The 21,141-nt window shown below is 40.4% G+C and overlaps 1 protein-coding gene across 1 annotated transcript in view; it reads left to right on the forward strand.

Annotated features, from left to right (window-relative positions):
• TINAG (tubulointerstitial nephritis antigen) overlaps positions 1–20,251 on the forward strand; it is a 55,156-nt gene extending 34,905 nt beyond the window's left edge. The window contains exons 9-11 of the mRNA XM_057414020.1: positions 323–428; positions 18,927–18,972; positions 20,026–20,251. Of these exons, the coding sequence (XP_057270003.1) occupies positions 323–428; positions 18,927–18,972; positions 20,026–20,136 (263 nt within the window). The 3' untranslated portion in view covers positions 20,137–20,251. The remainder of the gene's footprint in view (positions 1–322; positions 429–18,926; positions 18,973–20,025) is intronic.
• Positions 20,252–21,141: the final 890 nt, after the last annotated feature.

Consider the following 21,141-nt stretch of genomic DNA (forward strand, 5'->3'; position numbering starts at 1 on the left):
AGAAAACATAAGTAAACCTACACAAAGCAATATTTCTTCTCATTGTACTGGAAAAAGTCTATGATAGGGAATTTTTATGACATAGAAACCCAATTAATTTGACAAGAGACCTTTGAGGGAACTCTGTTAGAATATTTCTCTCGGATCACTCACAGCAGTGAACTTCTGAAATAAGTGAATTTAGTGTAATTGCAAAGTACACTTACACAGTCCAACACACAAAAAAATCTCACTGGTAAAATGCAAGGAGAAAACAAGAATTGAAGAAATATTTGCTGACTGCTGATTTTTCCTGGTTTTTGTTGTTTGCCTTATTTTTTAGCTATAATGAAAGTGTATGAAGATTTTTTCCTTTACAAAGGGGGAATCTATAGACACTCCCAAAAAGCAGGATCTAGATGGAAAACTCATTCAGTCAAACTCCTTGGGTGAGTAAAGTGTATTCTTTTCCCTTTTTCTCTGTCAGTGATGAACACTATAAAATGTCAATAGCCAGTCTAGAACTCAAACATTTCATTTCCAGAGGTGGAGCACTGTTAACTCCTAATGTAAAATGTGAATCTTCACCATTAAGTCTAAAACTGCTCTTTTATACAGGTTTTAATATCTTCAAGATTAAACTATCAGTTTTTCATGTCATTAATTTGTTTGAATTAGTTTGAATGTAAAATGTGTGGCTTGGGTGTAAAAAACCTTCACCCAAGCTATATGTGCCATATGTTGTTTTATTGAGCAAAGAATAATGCAAACTCCTTGACCTACATGAAATAATCACTAGAATTTCATTAAAGTTGGACTTCAACTAAAACTATTGATGATTATTGCATTCTGCTTAGCTGAGATGATTCCTAGAGGAAGGAAAAGGAGCAGAGACATGCTGACACATAGGGTAAAAAATGTTGGGGTTTCATGTGGGTTGATATTTATTTAGATGGATTTTTTAGTTATAACTGCTTTTGTAAAAGAGATTAAATATTTGTAAAGAGCTGGTGAATGAAGTTGCTAAGCCACTGGCCATCATATTTGAGAAATCATGGCAGTCAGGTGAAGTTCCCAACTACTGGAAAAAGGGAAATATAACCCCCATTTTCAAGAAGGGGAAAATGGATGACCCAGGGAATCACAGACCAGTCAGTCTCACCTCTGTGCCTGGCAAAATCTTGGAGCAGATTCTCCTGGAAGGCATGCTAAGGCACATGAAAATCAACAAGGTGCTTGGTGACAGCCAGCATGGCTTCACTAAGGGGAAATCCTGCCTGACCAATTTGGTGGCCTTCTATGATGGGGCTACGGAACAGATGGACAGGGGTAGAGCAGTTGATGGCATCTACCTGGACTTGTGCAAAGCGTTCAACACTGTCCCACACGACATCCTTGTCTCTAAATTGGAGAGACATCAATTTGATGGATGGACCACTCGGTGGATAAAGAACTGGCTGGATGGCCGCACGCAAAGAGTTGTGGTCAATGGCTCAATGTCCGGCTGGAGACCAGTAACAAGTGGTGTCCCTCAGGGATTGGTGTTGGGACTGGTCTTGTTTAACGTCTTCGTCGCTGACATGGACAGTGGGATTGAGTGCGCCCTCAGCAAGTTTCCGATGACACCAAGCTGTGTGGTTCGGTTGATATGCTGGAGGGAAGGAATGCCATCCAGAGGGACCTTGACACACTTGTGAGGTGGGCTGGTGCCAACCTCATGAAGTTTAACCATGCCAAGTGCAAGGTCCTACACCTCAGTCAGAGCAATCCCAGGCACAGCTACAGGTTGGGCAGAGAAGAGATTCAGAGCGGCCCTGCAGAGAAAGACTTGGGGGTGTTGGTTGATGAGAAAATGAACATGAGCCGGCATTGTGCACTTGCAGCCCAGAAAGCCAACCGTATCCTGGGCTGCATCAAAAGAAGCGTGACCAGCAGGTCAAAGGAGGTGATCCTGCCCCACTACTCTGCTCTTGTGAGACCTCACTTGGAGTATTGTGTGCAGTTCTTGTGTCCTCAACATAAAAAGGACATGGAAATGTTGGAACAAGTCCAGAGAAGCACCACAAGGATGATCAGGGGACTTGAGCACCTCCCGTATGAAGACAGGCTGAGAAAGCTGGGGCTGTTCAGCCTGGAGAAGGGAAGGCTGCATGGAGACCTCATAGCAGCCTTCCAGTATCTGAAGAGGGCCTATAGGGATGCTGGGGAGGGACTCTTCATTAGGGACATTTAGTGATAGGACAAGGGGTATCCTTGGATATAAGGAGGAAATTCTTTCCTCTTAGGGTGGTGAGGCACTGGAATGGGTTGCCCAGGGAGGTTGTGAATGCTCCATCCCTGGCAGTGTTCAAGACCAGGCTGGACAAGGCCTTGGGTGATATGTTTTAGTGTGAGGTGTCCCTGCCCATGGCAGGGGGCTTGGAAGTAGATGATCTTAAGGTCCTTTCCAACCCTAACTATTCTATGATTCTATGAAAAGGCAGCCATAATAGTGAATGATCATATTGAATTGGTATTTCTAATCTCTCAGAAGCATTTCTGAGGTCTTAAACTGCCCATGAATTTTGCAATATATAAGGTGCAGAGTTATAGAATGAAAATAAATTTTGGTGAAGCCTAGAATAGCTATTTGTACAAACCCTGAAATGCACATACAAACTAAGTGATCGTTTAATTATAAGGATTGTAAATCCACTGACTGGTTTCCCTTCTTTTGCAACTTGAAATTACTAGTTATTTTATTTTGAAGGCTCCTTATTTATAAAATCAGCTCTTATGAGACTATGCGTCTATCTCCAGTGAGCTATTATGTGACCTCAGGCTCAGGGAGAGAGTGGGAAAAGACAGAACAGCATGGAAGCAGGACAGAAAAATATGGAACAGCCAGCTGGAAACTGTGGTTGCAGATAGATAGCAGACAATTTAGGTTTGATCACAGTCTACATGGACAGCGTAATAGGGCTTTCAGCAATTCAAAGGCAGGACGGACTGACCCCACTGACATTTAGAGAAAGTAGGATCTCTCAAGCAGTTTCTGTGTCTGTATTCCAAAGAGAAGGAGGTTAGCAGAAAAAGCAAGTAACAGAGACTGGGTTTCATAATAGCTAAATTTTGATGTGCAATAGTCAGATTCCTATCTCACAACTGGGCACCCATGGCGTTACCTTCCATGACTATTCTTCTGCTCTGTCCTGGTAAACGTGAGTTGAATTGCTTTGCTGGATCTTATTTCTTTCTGCTGACTATAAAAGAACCTGTGGAGTAACATCAGACTTACATAGATAACATTAGAATTAGATTGGACTAGAGGAATTTCACTTGTAATAGAATCATAAAGTAGCTTAAAATCAAAATGACCATCTGAATGATACATAATATTTATAGTAAGATAGTGTCTTCAGAATGTCTTGCATATTTATGTTTGTGTATATGTACGGACTTATGTGTATATACATATACATATTACAACTCTTAATGGCACCAGAATGAAAACAAGATGAGAAAGCACAATGAAAATGCAAATAGCAAGTGGGACTAAGGAAGATAAATTGGTCAAAGTTTGGTAATTTTAAATTTTTCTTCTGTGCACTGTTATTTTAAGAAGATTAATGACTGACATGGGAAACTGCCACCTTTATCTCAAGGCCTCTTAATAATCAAAGTAGATCAAATTCATATCAAAGATGAACTTGATAGCAGATTCATCTCTCAAATCTACACATTTCACCTAAAGTTGCTGAACAAACCTGTCAAGCTTATTCTATAGCAAAGCCTCTGTAAAATCAGCGCTTTTTTTTTTTTTTTTTCTAATCTTCTTTTCCTGCTGCTCTTAGTTCCACCTAGGAAAAGATGACAGAAATGTAGTATCCATAGGGAAAGAAAACATGAGGCAGATTTATTAATGGTGTAAAGATGCCAAAGTCTGTTCAGCATAGAGGAATTACATTTGCTTATATAGCTACAGTTCTAGTTTAAATATAATCTTTACAAAGTTGGGCATAGTGAAGTAAAGTATCCATCATTAATGTCTGCAGCCTGTTCAGACAAATCTTCTCTCAGATTCTCTCCTCTGCATTACTTCAGTATCAGTGTCAAGCTGTGATATCTGAAAAAAAGCTCAAAAAACCTTAAAAAAGCTGTATCTGCTGATCCCCTGACAGTGAAAAATTCAGAAAGGCCCCAAACTCCCAATACTTTGGCTACAATCAGATCTATGGATTGCCACCTCAAGGCTTGAAGGGGACAAAACCAATTTTATTAAAAGCCTTAGATACTGTTTCACAAACAAAATAGATTTTTAGGTGTTTGGAAGGTGATCAGAATGACAAAGGACTTTCATAAAAGGACATTGAGGGTTTTACATCAAGTGGAAACACTTTTTCCCCTCTATTTTTATCAGTGATTCACTGGAAGCTTTAAATTCAATAGTGCAGCAGATTAAATTGCATTGAAACATCTATGCCCTGAAAGAACTTCAGTTGAATGTTACTTAACATGAAAAACTATACTAATGGATATAAAATTGACATGTGAGGCAAAACCTTTTGTTTTAGTATTGAGGAAATAGTCAGAGCAACAGCACTGCAAGATTTAATAAACAATTGACTCACCTGTGCAAAGTCCAAAGGCTTGAAATAGATAACTGTGACTCCTATTAGTGACATCACATATTTTGGCTTTGAACACACTGTTTTTGTTTTCCTCTTCACTTGTCCTCACTGAGCTTAGATTCAGAATAACAACAAATAAGTAACTTCTTAAACCAACAAAAGTCATGACCCAAATTATTTTTTCCTGACTAAAGAAATCTTGGTTTGAGTTTTCTTTTTTTTAAGGGCAGGGTGGAAATCTACTTTGTTGATTGTACATTTATCAAACAATCAACATCAGATATTATAGTTTAAAAATTAAACAGTAACACCTCTGTCCTGGGTTCAGCAGTAGCAGTCATGTTTCTCCTTTGTGGTAGCTGGTGCAGCGCTGTGGTTTGAGTAGCAACTGTACTTGTTGCTGGGGGTGGCACAGCTGCTGTGCTTGGAGCTGGGGTAACCGCGCTGTCTGTTGCAGTCGAAGTTTGAGCAGCTGCTGTACTTGCTGCTGGGGTAGCTGCTCTGTTCATTGCAGCCAAAGTTTGAGTAGCGACTGTACTTGTCGCTGGGGGTGGTGAAGCTGCTGTGCCTGGAGCTGGAGTAGCTGCGCTGACTGTTGCTTTGCCCTCAGATCCACCGACATTCTTTTCCTTTTGAAGGTGCTGGATAGTGTTGAACAAGGCCCTGTAAGCATAGGCCAAGCCCCAGCACGTTGCCGTGATTTGTCCATCTCTGGTATGGCCAGAATGACCACACACCTCATTTAAGTGTGTTATTAATTCTTCTGGATTTTGCACTTGTTCGGTAGTGAAATTCCGAAGTACTGGAGGGGCCCACTGACCTAGATACCTGCCCATACTATCCCACACACCCTGCCACTCATGGCTGTCCAGCCTCAGGGAAAATCTCTTGGTCCTCCTACATCATCGTTTGACCCCAGACAAGACCCAAACCTGACTCTGCTTAACTCTTGAAATCAGTAGTGGGCAAAACACACTCTGTATGCGTGCTAGCATGGTGATTCCCATCACGATCAGCAAACAAGTCTCAACAGTATTAAAAGGCCATTCAAAAACTTCAAAACTCTCAAATGTAAATGGTCTGGAGGGATGACTGGGAGGGTAAAAGGATGTCTCCTTCACAGGTTGAGCACCTGAGAAGGAGAAAAAAGATGTGTAATCGCTAAGCACTTCTATTATATACCTCCCAAAATACAAAGGTGGTGACCACACTGGGAACATAAGCCAGATCAGTTTCATGATCAATGATTCTATTTTATTACAAGTCATTACCATAAAGTACAATGAGACAAAAACCTTAGCCCAAGCCCCACACTTGAAAAACACTAATACAGCAAATACCGGATGGAAGTAAGATATGATATACTGAAACTGTGAGATCAAGAGGAACAACCTTGAGAGCCAATAAATCAGCATTGTGATGAGTGACTATTAATCCAGTCAGATCTGTCATTATCTCAACCCCTCATGCCCCACGTTGGGCGCCAAAAAGAACTGTCGTGGTTTAAACCCAGTCAGGCAACTCATTCACTCACTCCCAGTGAGTGGTGCCGGGCTGACAACAATCGAGGCCCCCCCCCCCACTGGGGCTCTCTCCTTCCCTGCTCCCAGAGGAAGGGGGAGGAGGATCGAAAGAGTTACCCCCCACCCTGGGCATGATGTGCTGTGGTATGGAATACCTCCTTGGCTAGCCTGGGTCAGGCGCCCCGTCTCTGCTTCCTCACGCCTTCCCCTCCTCCCTGGCAGAGCATGAGCCTCACAAAGTCCTTGGTCAGGGTAAACATCACTGAGCAACAACCGAAAACATCGGTTTCACCAACACTGTTCCCAGGCTGGAAGTCAAAGTGAGGATGGGACCGGCCGGGCTAGGCCGGGCCAGGCTGTGCTGGGCTGGGCAGGGCTGGGGGTGCCTCTGTGGCAGGGTCCCAGAGGGGCCCGGCCTCCAGCCAGGTGGAGGTAGGGGACAATTGGATTTACTGGACTGTGTGGATCAGATGGCCTGGCACATCAGTCCCACAGAAGTATAAGGCTCTAGTAGATACCGGTGCACAGTGTACCATCGTGCCATCAAGCTATCAAGGGTGAAATCCATCTATATTTCTGGAGTGACAGGAGGATCCCAAGAGTTGACTGTGCTGGAGGCTGAAATCAGCCTGACTGGGAGGGAATGGCAAAAGCACCCTATTGTGACTGGTCCAGAGGCTCCATGCATCCTCGGCATAGACTACCTCAAGAGAGGGTACTTCAAAGACCCAAAAGGGTACCGATGGGCTTTTGGTATTGTTGCTTTGGAGAATGAGGAAATTGAGCAGCTGTCCACCTTGCCTGGTCTCTCAGAAGATCCCTCTGCTGTGGGGTTGCTGAAAGTTGAAGAGCAACAAGTGCCAATTGCGACCACAACAGTGCACCGGCGGCAATATCGCACCAACCGAGACTCCCTGATTCCCATCCATCAGCTGATCCGTAGACTGGAGAGTCAGGGGGTGATCAGCAGGACTCGCTCACCCTTCAATAGCCCCATATGGCCAGTGCGAAAGTCTAATGGAGAATGGAGACTAACAGTAGACTATCGTGGCCTGAATGAAGTCACACCACCATTGAGTGCTGCCGTACCGGACGTGCTAGAACTTCAGTATGAACTAGAGTCAAAGGCAGCCAAGTGGTATGTCACGATTGATATTGCCAATGCATTTTTCTCCATTCCTTTGGCAGCAGAGTGCAGGCCACAGTTTGCTTTTACTTGGAGGGGTGTCCAGTTCACTTGGAACCCACTGCCCCAGGGGTGGAAACACAGCCCTACCATTTGCCATTGACTGATCCAGACTGCACTGGAACAGGGGCAAGCTCCAGAACACCTGCAATACATTGATGACATTATTGTGTGGGGTGATACAGTAGAAGAAGTCTTTGAGAAGGGGAGGAAAATAATCCAAATCCTGCTGAAAGCCGGTTTTGCCATAAAACGGAGTAAGGTCAAGGGACCTGCACAGGAGATTCAATTTTTGGGAATAAAATGGCAAGATGGACGTAGACAGATCCCCACAGATGTGATCAACAAGATAACAGCAATGTCTCCACCAACTAATAAGAAAGAAACGCAAGCTTTCTTGGGTGCAGTGGGGTTCTGGAGAATGCACATCCCGAATTACAGTTCGATTGTAAGCTCTCTCTATCATGTGACCCAGAAGAAGAATGATTTTAAATGGGGCCCTGAGCAACAACAAGCCTTTGAGCAAATTAAACATGAGATAGTTCATGCAGTAGCCCTTGGAGCAGCCCAGACCAGGCCAGATGTAAAAAATGTACTGTACACTGCAGCTGGGGAGAATGGTCCTACCTGGAGCCTCTGGCAGAAAGCTCCAGGGGAGACTCGAGGTCGACCCCTCGGCTTTTGGAGTCGGGGATACAAAGGATCTGAGGCCAGCTATACCCCAACTGAGAAAGAGATACTGGCAGCCTATGAAGGGGTTCGAGCTGCTTCGAAAGTGATTGGCACTGAAGCACAGCTCCTCCTGGCACCCTGGTTTCCCGTGCTGGGCTGGATGTTCAAAGGCAGGGTCTCCTCTACACATCATGCAACTGATGCTACATGGAGTAAATGGGCTGCACTAATTACACAACGAACTCGAATAGGAAATCTCAGTGGTCCAGGCATTCTAGAAGTCATCATGGACTGGCCAGAGGGCAAAGATTTTGGAATGTCACCAAAGGAGGAGGCGGTGTGTGCTGAAGAGGCCCCACCATATAATAAACTGTCAGAAAGTGAAAAGCAGTATACCTTGTTTACTGATGGGTCCTGCCGTATTGTGGGAAAGCATCGGAGATGGAAGGCAGCTGTATGGCGTCCTGGACAACAAGTTGCAGAAACTGCTGAAGGAGAGGGTGAATCGAGTCAGTTTGCCGAGGTGAAAGCCATCCAGCTGGCCCTGGACATTGCTGAACGAGAAAAGTGGCCAGTACTTTATCTCTATACTGACTCATGGATGGTGGCAAATGCCCTGTGGGGGTGGTTGAAGCAATGGAAGCAGAGCAACTGGCAACGCAGAGGTAAACCCATCTGGGCTGCTGCACTGTGGAAAGATATTGCTGCCAGGGTGCAGAACCTGGTGCTGAAGGTACGTCATGTAGATGCCCATGTACCCAAGAGTTGGGCCACTGAGGAACACCAGAACAACCAACAAGTGGATAAAGCGGCTAAGATTGAAGTGGCTCAGATGGACTTAGATTGGCAACATAAAGGTGAATTATTTTTGGCCCGGTGGGCCCATGACACTTCAGGCCATCAGGGCAGAGATGCAACATATAGATGGGTCTGTGACCGAGGGGTGGACTTAACAATGGACACTATTGCCCAGGTTATTCATGAGTGTGAAACATGTGCTGCAATTAAACAAGCCAAGCGGTTAAAGCCTCTTTGGTACGGAGGACGATGGTTAAAGTATAAATATGGGGAGGCCTGGCAGATTGACTATATCACACTGCCACCAACCCGCCAAGGTTAGCGCCATGTGCTTACCATGGTGGAAGCAACCACCGGGTGGCTGGAAACACATGCTGTGCCCCGTGCCACTGCCCGGAACACTATTCTGGGCCTTGAGAAACAGATTTTGTGGCGACACGGCACCCCAGAGAGAATTGAGTCAGACAATGGGACTCATTTCCGGAATAACCTTATAGATATTTGGGCCAAAGTGCATGGCATTGAGTGGGTATATCACATCCACTACCATGCACCAGCCTCTGGGAAAATCGAACCGTACAATGGGCTGTTAAAAACTACACTGAGAGCAATGGGTGGGGGAACTTTCAAGCATTGGGATACACACTTACCAAAGGCCACCTGGTTGGTCAACACCAGAGGATCTGCCAACAGGGCTGGCCCAGCCCAGTCAGAACTTTTACATATTGTAGAGGAGGACAAAGTTCCCGTGGTGCATATGAAGAATTTGCTGGGGAAGGCAGTCTGGGTTATTCCTGCTTCAGGTAAAGGCAAACCCACTCGTGGGATTGCTTTTGCTCAGGGACCTGGATATACTTGGTGGGTAATGCGGGAAGATGGGGAAGTCCGATGTATACCTCAAGGGGATTTGATTTTAGGGGAAAACAGCCAGTGAACTTAATTGTATGCTGTGGCCTGCTGTGTAATGCTTTTATAGCCCATCAACTAGATGTCTCCAGGTCACCAGCAACTAGCCCTGACTTCCCTCCAACCATCATCCCAACAGAGAATGAACTTTGATAGAACCGAATGAGCTCTGCAGTAAAGGAACGACCAGCATCAGCAGGCAACGATCCAGTACTGCACACAGCCTTTCCTGCCCTGAAAGATTGTTACAAGAGATGGAACCTGACATCATGGACCGAATGGACTCAGCAGCATTATAGGGATTGGTCCATGCACTAAGAAAATGATCTTTTTCTCTTGGTCTGTGTGTATATGGATGTATGTATGTGGGAGAGCGATGGTGTATTGAAAATGTGGGATCTGAGCATGACGTGAATGGTATGGAATAAGGGGTGGATAATGTCCTGGGTTCAGCAGTAGCAGTCATGTTTCTCCTTCGTGGTAGCTGGTGCAGTGCTGTGTTTTGACTTCCAGCCTGGGAACAGTGTTGGTGAAACCAATGTTTTTGGTTGTTGCTAAATGATGTTTACCCTGACCAAGGACTTTGTGAGGCTCATGCTCTGCCAGGGAGGAGGGGAAGCTGTGAGGAAGCAGAGACGGGGCGCCTGACCCAGGCTAGCCAAAGAGGTATTCCATACCACAGCACGTCATGCCTGGGGTGGGGGGGTAACTCTTTCGATCCTCCTCCCCGTTCCTCTGGGAGCAGGAAAGGAGAGAGCCCTGGTGTGTGTGTGGGGGGGCCCTTGATTGCTGTCAGCCCGGCACCACTCACTGGGAGTCAGTGAACAAGTTGCCTGACTGGGTTTAAACCACGACACACCTCAAAATGTTTTACAAGAAAAAGAAATAAATTAGAAGATGATGGGGAAAAAACACGCAGTGTCTGATGATTCATGGAGTTAAATCCATGAGACTGTCTCCAATATAATTCATTACAGTAGATTTGTTGGAATGGTTTAACTATTGACTCACTGATAATTTGACTCATCTCTCATGCTGAAAAGTCCAGGCAAAACTATAGTTTCAAATTCCAGCAACCATTTTCTAGGAATTTTTATCTCATGGAGAACACTAGTCAGTGACCCCAACCACCTTCTTATTAATAAAAGAGTAAAACCAAAACTTTTGTCTTATTGAGTAGATGAAAATCTTAGGTTTTGAAAGGCACTAGTATTTTGTGTTACAGCATGAAGAATATAATTACATAACCTGCAATAGCTATACCTTTTTTTTTGTCTGGTGGTATTATATCAGTTATATGACCCAGTCTGTTCTCCTACAAAACACCTCAGTGTAGGCTGATAAGCCTTTTTGTTGTGTTAGGTTATACTTCTATAGTTTCTACTATTTTATTTGAAGATATTTAATAATCAACTATTTTTTTTCTGAAAATATTCGTTATAATTGTGAATTATACTTCCATTGTACTAACATAGTTTCTTGAAAAAGAAACTAGGAAAGTTCAAAACCAGTTTCCATTCTGTAGAAGAATACTGAACCAGTCTCTGTATTCTGGTTATTTAACTGTCAGGCAGTGTTGTGCATTCAGGGCCTACTCCTACAGAGTTCACATCAAGGGAAAGTTATTTCTGAGAGGGAGAGCTAAGATGCCTCCACTGCATAAAAATGGACGCAAAATGATGAAAATCCTTTTATGGAAACATGCAAGTCCTCATCCTTTTATCTGAAAGAGCACCAAAATTCTCTTTACAGAGTCAGTTGGAGCTGGTTTCCTTCAAGTAAGTGGAAATACCTTGCTTACTTTTTCTCCTGAAGGGGAAGGAATGTAATTCAATGAAATTGCTTCTTTTTATTCTAGGTTATTTTTGATTGAAGATCATGATGGGTTCTTTTAGAAAAGCTGAGTTGTGTATTTCTTACAGAATATTTTCGTCAGACAGAAGAAAACTTCCTTTTAAAAATAACTTTTGGTAATTGATAGGCAGACCTTCTCCTTAGTGATTCCTTAAAATCTCTTCTTTGTCTTCTTAATAAAAGTGGAAATTTTGGAGGAGGTAAGGGTTAAATCTTTTCCTAAAAATGCCAAAGGTGGGGGCATTAGTGGTCTAAAGCTTTGTAGGAATAACCCTAATAGATTCCCTGTCTCTGTGAGTAATGAGGTCCAGCATCTGTTTGTTTTTCAAATGTCATTCATTCGGAGTAAATATCAAGCTGGAATAATCACAAAAGCAAGAGACAAAAAAGTGCTATTGAATCATTTTGATGATCTTCCAGAAAATGTAATATTGTTCTCTAATGGATGTTGTACAAGAATGCGTCAACTCACTTTTAAGTCTCTGTCATTTCTACTTGGAGTTAAGTTACTTCATTGCTGGGATATTTTTTTCTTATTCTCTTTCCTGGACTTCCGCTCAGTTTTCTATCTATAGATGCTTATATATGGCAATTTTCTCTTTCTGCTTGGTGACTGAGCCTTACATTCATCTAGGTTGTTAGCGTCCATGTATTTTGACTTATTTTCTTAATTCGTCACACAAATACCTATTGTTATTGCTTTTTTTTATCAGTGACATATCATATTTAGTGTAGTGATCCAGTCATATACTGTATAACTCTTTACTCAAAAGAGTCATGATCTTGCCTATATTTAATCCCAGCTTCTTATGCCTTCTTTCTAATATTGTTAACATACCTAAGGCAGACTGCGTGTCTATTTTGCTACTGACTATCACATCTATTAGCTTTCAAGGCCTTAGGTTCCCTGGAGACACATGAAATCTCTGATTACTTTTAACAAGGTGGAATGTCATGCGTTAAAAGCACGTAGTTTGTATATGTCTACTTTAGGAAAAATTGGCAATGACTACATTGGTTACATGAACTACGGGATCTCACAAACAAGAATAGTCAGAGAAAGAAAATTAACTGTAGGAGGAGATACTATATTGCCTATATTAAAGAAATTATATCAGCTAACAACTCTGAAAGTGTCAGTTGTTTATGAAGTAGTGACGATCATTTATTAATTCCCATTGATTTTAACTTATAGTCAAAATATTAATAACTCTCAGATTCATTAATAGATTCACATTTCTTTTCTTTTAAGATTGCTTTCTGAAAGCAGATAATGGCAACAGGATTTTTTTTTTCTACTAAATCATTTTCACTTACAATGCTCAGCAGAAAGGTTTTCTGTTCCATGACTTGAGATGCCAAGGCACAGCTTTTTAACAGGAAAGATTAACTAAAGTGTCATTTTCCGTTCCGGTTTGTTGGTCCCTAAACCAGCTCTTGCTCCAAGCCATGAGGGAGTATAAAATGCATCCCAGATTAGTTTAGTGACCTTTTTCACACAGTGCATTCCTAGTTTAATTTTGTTCAACCAAACTGTGCAATCTATGATTTTGTGTTATATTGTGAAAAACAGATAAACATTAGAACAACAATTCCCATGTTATTTATCATGATAGTTTCACCACCTTGTCTAAATTCTTTGATTTTATACCTGATTGTTTAAGATGGACAGAATCCAAGTCTTTCAGTCTTAATGTCTTAATTTTCCTCGTCATTTATCTGTGTTACAGTTCTCTAGTTCTTAAAGCTGATACATTCTATTGTCTGCTGATTCCCATTCTAATATTCTATTCACAGTATATTTCCTAGTAACTTCCAGTCTTCTCCTTTGTTCTTCTCAGAATTAGGCAGTTAATTATGTCAGGATTCAATGTCATATTCAGGTAGGTGTGATGTGCTAGATATCCAAATTCTCATCAGAGGTAGTGATCTAGTCCACAAAGTCAGTGGAGACTGGAGGGCAACTCAGATACAACTGCTCATGGATCAGTTAGTTGCCCCCATGCAAATATTTGATGTTAGCAGAAGTGGGAAGAGTCTCCCACCTAGCTGTGTCTTCAAAGGATGTGGATGTCTCATAGGTCCTTTGTCATGTTTCCCAGAAACACCTGGACATCTCAAGCACCCTGAGGCCCCTCAAATAGCCCTGGACACCTGCCTTTAGGAAAGTGAATGGTTGACATTATACTCTGTTTACTACTGTGGGACACATACATTTAGATATCTTAATCTTGAACTAAATCCCACAGTGTTTTACTGACAGGAAAAAGACAAATTCTGATTTCAGTACTGACATTAACATTTACAGTAAGGATAACAATGCCAATGTACAGCTTCAATCTCAAAAGAAACCAGTAAAACAGTAGTACATGCTATTAACTATGTTTTTGAAAATATTGTAAAGGAACTATTATGTATTCTGTTTCTCCACAGTATAAGCAAAGCAAAAATTTTCATTGGTTAATAGTATCTTTGTCCTACATTATGCCTGCCACAACGTGTACAAATGTTTCACTTTTCTGGGACAGAAGTGGATGGTATAGGTTTCACTTTTAAACCCTGATGTCATACTTAGCGCCTTCAGGATTATACTTCTAGTTACTTGATTTTTTAAAAATTTTGGTTTTGAAGACTTTGAGGGACCAACCAACACTTCCTCTGAGCTGCTGCTATGCAGGGAAAAATTATCTGGAATGCTATCATTTTCCACAGTTGCTGTCAATAATATACCAGGTTCCTTTTTACTCCTACAGTGTCTTCCACGAAGGCTCCTTTTTAATTTATTAATAAATAAAATTTTGCAGCTAATATCTATCTTAAAATATGAAATAAAGAAGTCAAATCACCAAGATTACCCAGATTCAGGTAAATGTATTTGTACAGAGTCCCATCTATGTAGGAAAACATACAGGACATGAACTCAATCGAAACAAGATTGTTTTCTGAATTGTGGAAGGAAGAAGTAATCAGTTTCCAGTCAGCCTAATGGATGGCTAAGAGTTTTAGAAGGTTAACATTTCCTCTGAATTTATTTTCAATTACTAAATATTATTTGGTAATTTTAACAAATTCCTCTCAGTCACTGTTCATATTTCAAGGAGTAATACTTACAGCAGCAAGTAAAACAGCACTGAAAATTCAAGCTGGATTCAATATTATTAATTTATGTCACATATTTCTTTATAACTCAGAAAATTCACCTTCATATGCCTGGCTTAACAACAGAAAGAATATTTAGAGATTTGTTTTCTCTGAGGAATCTAAACTTAAATTAAGCTTAAAGTGGAAGCTGTGCTTGAATGCCATAATGTTTGACAGGTGTAGCTAAGGGATACAATGAAGAATAAAATTATTCCATCAATAAGGCTGAAATCATGAAAATTACTAAAGTAGTTTTCTTTATAGGCAGTAAAAGGGAAAAAGAGTGTCGTGGTTTAAACCCAGTCAGGTAATTCGTTCGCTCACTTCCCCCCCTTTCTTGCCCTCCCCCTGCTCTCGGAGGGACGGAGAGGAGAATCAAAAGAATGCAACTCCCACGGGTTGAGATAAGAACAGTTTAGTAACTAAGGTATAACACAAATCACTACTGCTACCACCAATGATAATAATGATAAAGGAAATAACAAGGGAACAGAATACAACACCTCACCACCCGCTGACCGATAACTCGCCCCCCAAGCCCGACCAAGCTCCGACCGATACCTCCTCCAACCCTGCAGTCTCCCAGCCCTTCCGGCTAACTCCCACTTACATCCTGGGCATGACGTGCTGTGGTATGGAATAGCTCTTTGGTCAGTTTGGGTCAGGTGTCCTGTCTCTGCTTCCTCCCAGCTTCCCCTCCTCCCTGGCAGAGCATGAGGCTCACAAAGTCCTTGGCCAAACCAAAACATCTCTTTCAGCTCTGTTCCCGAGCCAAAAGTCAAAACACTGCACTGCACCAGCTACCAAGGAGGAGAAACATGACTGCTACTGCTGAACCCAGGACAAAGAGAAACTGAAAAGATAAAATACAATACTTAAGCTGAGAAATCTATTTTAGACAATTGAGAAATCCATTTTCAAAAATATGTCCTCCTTTCCTAAAGATACTACTGCAGAAACACTTTCCACTAAGGAGTTTTTTGAAATAATTCCTTCCTCTTTAGAAAATAGTATGAATGAGCCAAGAAATATCCAGAAATGCTTTTGATGGAGCTGGCATTCATTCCCCAAGACAAGATGTCTAATCAAACTGGCATGTGGCTACAAAAAAAACGCATCATTGAACAGTATATATAGAGCGCAATTCACAAAACAACAGCTGTTTCCGTTACAGACAATGCCTTATCAGACTGAGAGAAGCGCATTAGTCTGGGAGAAATAAGAACTGGTAAATCTCAGCCAGTCTTTGGAACAAGTGCCAAGTTTTAGGAAAGGCTTGGTAAACAGGCCTAGGACCTCATGCCACAGTTGCTGCCAGTAAAGGACGTAATTGATAGAGATGACACACTGTTCCACCTTTCCTGCTAAGTCCTGTTCCCAATTCATGCCCTAACGCCAGGACTGGTTTTGATCAGTAAGCTGCAAATCAGCCTTATTTTCTATCTTTAGACTGCAGATATTAAAAAAATTGACAAAATCACTTGCCCCACCACCATCTATTAGTATACGTAGTTATCTGTTACACAAAATCTATATATTTAATACAAAATTTAAGAATTTGTAGAACTGTAGACTGAGGCTGGAAGATGTTTGGTCCAACTCTCTGCACCCTAAATTGGCAAGGCCATCTTAGATCAAGTTGATTACACCACTGAACACTTCACATTAGAAGGGATCTCTGAAAGTCATTTAGTTGAATCCGCTACCTCGAAGCAGAACAACCTTCATAGTTAAGGTTCATGGGTCTTCTCAAGTTGAGTTTTGGATATGTCTGAGGACAGATATTCCACAAGCTCTCAATTCAGTAATGTCTAAACACTCCTGCTGTAAAATACTTCTTTTTCCTTATGTTCAATTGAAATTCTCCCTGCTGAAAACTGTGACTCATCTTCTGACCATCAGCTGTGCTTTTATCAGGAGAGTCTACTCTATCTTCTCTATACCCAACCTTTGAAAAGCAGAAGACAACTAATACATCTCCCTGGAGCCACCACTCCTGAGGGCTGAACAAAGCCGGCTACATCAGCCTTTTCTCATATATCATGTGCCCAGATCCCAAACATCTCAGTGGACTCATGCTGGTCTTATTCTAGTCTCTTAATGTCATTCCTGTATGGGGAAGCCCAAAACTGGGCACGGTGCTCCAGATTCAGCATGGCAGGTCCTGAATAAAGGGGATTAGTCACTTCTCTTGTCCTGCTGGCTGTACTCTAGTATACTTTAATTCAATGTATTTTAGTTTGGAGTGTTTGGGTGAATGTCCATGAGCAGAGGTTACTGAGAAAACAGCTTTTTTTTTAAACCGTAAGATAAAATGAATGTCTAGTACCTCTGTATCTGACTATGATGGAACAAAATCTAGGAAATTAAATTCATGGCTATGTTACTGTCAAGGATAAAAAAAAGATCCTTTTTCCATTTTGGTTTCTAAATTTTTTTCCATTTAGAAACACTTCTGAGAATCTGTAGATTCCTATCAGTGTATGAAACAAGATGCTGACTTTTTTTTTCTTTTTTTTTTAAAGAAAATAACAAGTGTTAGAAAAATATTTAATCACAGAAATGTGAGTCTGCAGGACCTGGTCATCATTCTGCTCAAACAAGTGGGAGAGATAATGTTTAATAGTGAATGCAGGAATACATGAATATAAATTCAAGGCAATTTTCCTCTGTCTTTAAGGCTGATGTAAATATTGGACTTTCACACTACAGCTGATTTTTTTTTTTTTTTTTTTTTAATAAAATGGTCACAAAGAAAGAAACAAGTCTGAATCAGTTATGAAATCAGACAGCCTATTTATTTTTTTTTAATTTATAATCATGACTGTATCTGAAACATATTTTGCCAAGAAATGGCAAATAATATTAGTTTTATTAATGAATAATATTAATAATCCTTTAACTTTCATGTGCTGTTATAGGGCGTTTTTAAAAAACAGCAGTTACTGTCAATTGTCATTATGATCAACATTGTTTTTATGACTTTTTGCATATAATGAGCAGTAGCTACAATTTGTGTTTGCAATTGCAATACAGACTTCACCTCCCTGCTAGTCATCAATTTGTTTCGATTCCTTTGGCTGGAAGTGCAAATACTCCGCATACATTAGGGTTTACTACCAACTAAGGAAAATGGATGCCATCTTGGCTGTTAAAATTGGTTTTACAAAGACAAAAATCCTGATTTCCCATCCACAATGTGGGATTTCTTATCATAGTTTTGCTGTTTGCCTTTCAAATGCAGCACTGCAAACACAGCTCAAATAGTGGCATTGGTGGGATATACACAAATAAATACCTTGTAGGTGGCATTCGGGATGTTCTAAAATTAACTTTATACTATGAAAAAATCTGCAAAAGTTCACGTCCTTGGTTTTCTGTTTATTTGTGCCTTTTTATAGGCACCCATGCATCATGACCTATAAATAGTATCTTGACAAACACTCATATAGAACAGGAAAGAGCTCTTTGAGCAGCCTGTAGACATACCATATATACCTAGCTACCTAAGAAGTGCAGTGCAGCTGCATTGAGCTGCTCATTGAGCTACATACAGATGATTGATTTGGAACTTCTCTCCTGTATATATATAACTGATGTTAACAACTCAGAGCACTGTGCAGTTCAGCTACAAACACACAATGATGAAAGTCCTATCACATAGCAGGCAGGGACAATTTCTTGTGTGTTTTCATGCATGGTGCCACAACATTAAACGTGTCCTCAAAGATGTCAAAGAAACATCAGGTGAGTTTACAAGTCATCCCCTACACTGTGCCATAAAACAGATTAGGCTGTCAGCAGCTTAATTTGAGCTGAGAAAAACTGGGAGCATTTTCAGTCCCAAATCACCAGCTATTTTTGTAAAGGTGTTGGATGAAATCTTTAACAAAAACATTCAGAGGGATCTTAAGCTGAATTGAAGAAATGTGTTCCCATTAATTTCAGTAGTCTTACACAGTTCAGTTCAGATGGCAAGCTCTCCAGAGAGATCCTGTCACTAAAACAAGTTTTTTACAATGATAAAAGTACACATGCATTAAGTTTTTGTAGTCCCTAATGGTGATTTGGCTTGTGGCTAACAGGATGCTTACTTTCATTTTCATCATTAGAATTTGTTATTTAAACATGGAGATGCCTATTACTCAGGCCTTGTTCTGATACTAAGACAAGCTTTTATTTTCTGTTTGCTTGTTTAAAGCTTCAAAATGTGAATATATCCATGAAATGCTTCACTCAGACCATCTCTTGTCACAGGTGGGGAGCATTAACTGACAAAAATGGACAGAAACAGAAGTTCTGGGTAAGTAAATCCTTAGTACTGGGTTTTGAAGAGAAAGAAACAACCTTTACAACACAGATTATCTAAAAACAACTTCTTTCTTTTAATTCACTCTCTGCATCTATTTTTTTCCTTCACCCTCAATCTCCTTCAGAATTCTATTCCCTTTCTGTCAGCTTATATAATATTGACCTTTGAACTATAGCATCATCTACCTCAATTTCAAAGCCTGTTTTATCCAGTGTCCTACCTATATCTGTGTTTTTTTCCTACATGGTCTTTTCTGTTTTAAATCTTATACAAACTCTCACATTTTACTCAGATTCCCCTTGAAGACTCAGTTATTTTTGATGCCTGCAAATGAGACTTCATAAAAGCAATGCATTACTTGTTAAAAAGTTTGGAAAAGACAAGCTATCTATCTAAACAGCATTGGCAAATGTGATACATATATCAGAAAAAAAAAAGGCATTTTCGGACATTTAGAGTAAGTCAGTCAAATTTTATTACTCTACTTACAGTTAACAGCTCATCTCATTATTCCTGTGTTCAATAAAGGTAATTTGGAGCTGATGGCAGAAGTCTTTTGGTAGGTAGTTTCACTGACATCTAGGGCAAAACTTTTACAGACTTCATTAGAAACTAAATTGCTCAGTATGCTAATAGCTACCTGAATGGAACTTAATTTATTAAAAGTCAGATTTTTCATATCTTGGGTCTCTCTTTAACAGATTAGTTGTAATTGGAATTTTGACCACTGTTATTTCAATGACTGCTTTCTCCAGCCAACAGTTATGTTACCAAATGATTTTTGTTTCAATATATGTAGCTGCCTTTTAGAAATAGTATTCCATTTTTATTAATCCTGGTTTCAGAACTGAAATTTTGATCAAAACAAAAAGGAACAAATTATTTGAAATCAGAAAAACATGCATTCTGATTCTCAGCTCACCAAATCTGAGAAACTGCTTTTTTAAAAAGAAACTAACAAGAGGTTCTTTCTGCATTTTACACCTGCATTCTTAAATGCTACTTTAAAACTAAATTATTTTCTTCCTTTTTGTTTTTCTTTAGATTGCTGCAAATTCCTGGGGAAAAACTTGGGGAGAAAATGGTTATTTTAGGATTCTACGTGGGCGAAATGAGTGTGATATTGAGAAGCTGATTTTAGCTACTTTGGGATAGCCCATAGTCTTCCACCCTAGCTGTATTGTACCATACTCTGCTTTATGTATCCATTATTTCCATTGTTGCATATTGAGTCTTTCTAGAGAAATAAAAACGTCTTCTCTGTAAGTTACCTTTCTTGCTGTTATAGCTCATTAAAGCATTCTGACTCGAATGGACTACAACTATTGCAACACTCTCAGATCTTTCCTGGTACAAACACCCCTTTATGCTAATAGCAAGTTGTATCCAGAACTACTGAAAACCTTGGTGTCTTTCAGGAAGTTCCCTCCTCTGTTATTTACTTCTCACCAATATTTTGTTATATTACTAATGGCTGATTGAACACTGACTAAAATACATGGAGTTACAATGCTAATATTAATCTCCTTACAATACATACTCTGGACAGAAATCGCTTTAGAAATATTATGTGCTCTTTCACACAATTGGCTCAGACAACTCATTGTCACACTGGATAAAAAATACCAAAGAAATCTGAGTTTTAATTGTTGCAAACCAATTATTTCCTATCCTAGCTTAGATAAGTTTTATCTATGTATCATTTTCTTTTCCTGGAAATTAACTTTTTTAGTAGTAGATTCCATAAAGTTGATACATTTAGAGTAATACAAAAATTACTTGCAATGAAACAGTATATTTCCTTTCCCACAGCCAGAACTAAAAATGTAAAATTCTAATTATTTGTTTAATTAAAGTAAAATAAAGAAGAAAATGTAATTTCTCCTCAATTAAGTCTAGACTAGATTAATTTCTGAACTGCTTGCCTTCCACTCACTGTTTAACCTGGGAACAAACATGTATGCCCATTCTCAAAAGTCTGTTTCCAGTAGATAAAGATTGAAAAGACATTCTGTTCTTTGCCTCCACTGACATATCTGTAGTCTAGGCATAGTTCCTGGTGTTGGCCAGAAGGACAGTTAGTGCAGGCAGGACACCCAGAGTCTCTTTTGCTCCTAATGCTCAGATAACTGTTTCTGTCTGAAGAAAAAGCCTACTGTC

Source organism: Pezoporus wallicus, unplaced genomic scaffold, assembly GCF_028554395.1.
Source record: "Pezoporus wallicus isolate ANWC-B61680 ecotype Strahan unplaced genomic scaffold, APGP_CSIRO_Pwel_v1 contig_6428, whole genome shotgun sequence".
NCBI lineage: Eukaryota > Metazoa > Chordata > Aves > Psittaciformes > Psittacidae > Pezoporus > Pezoporus wallicus.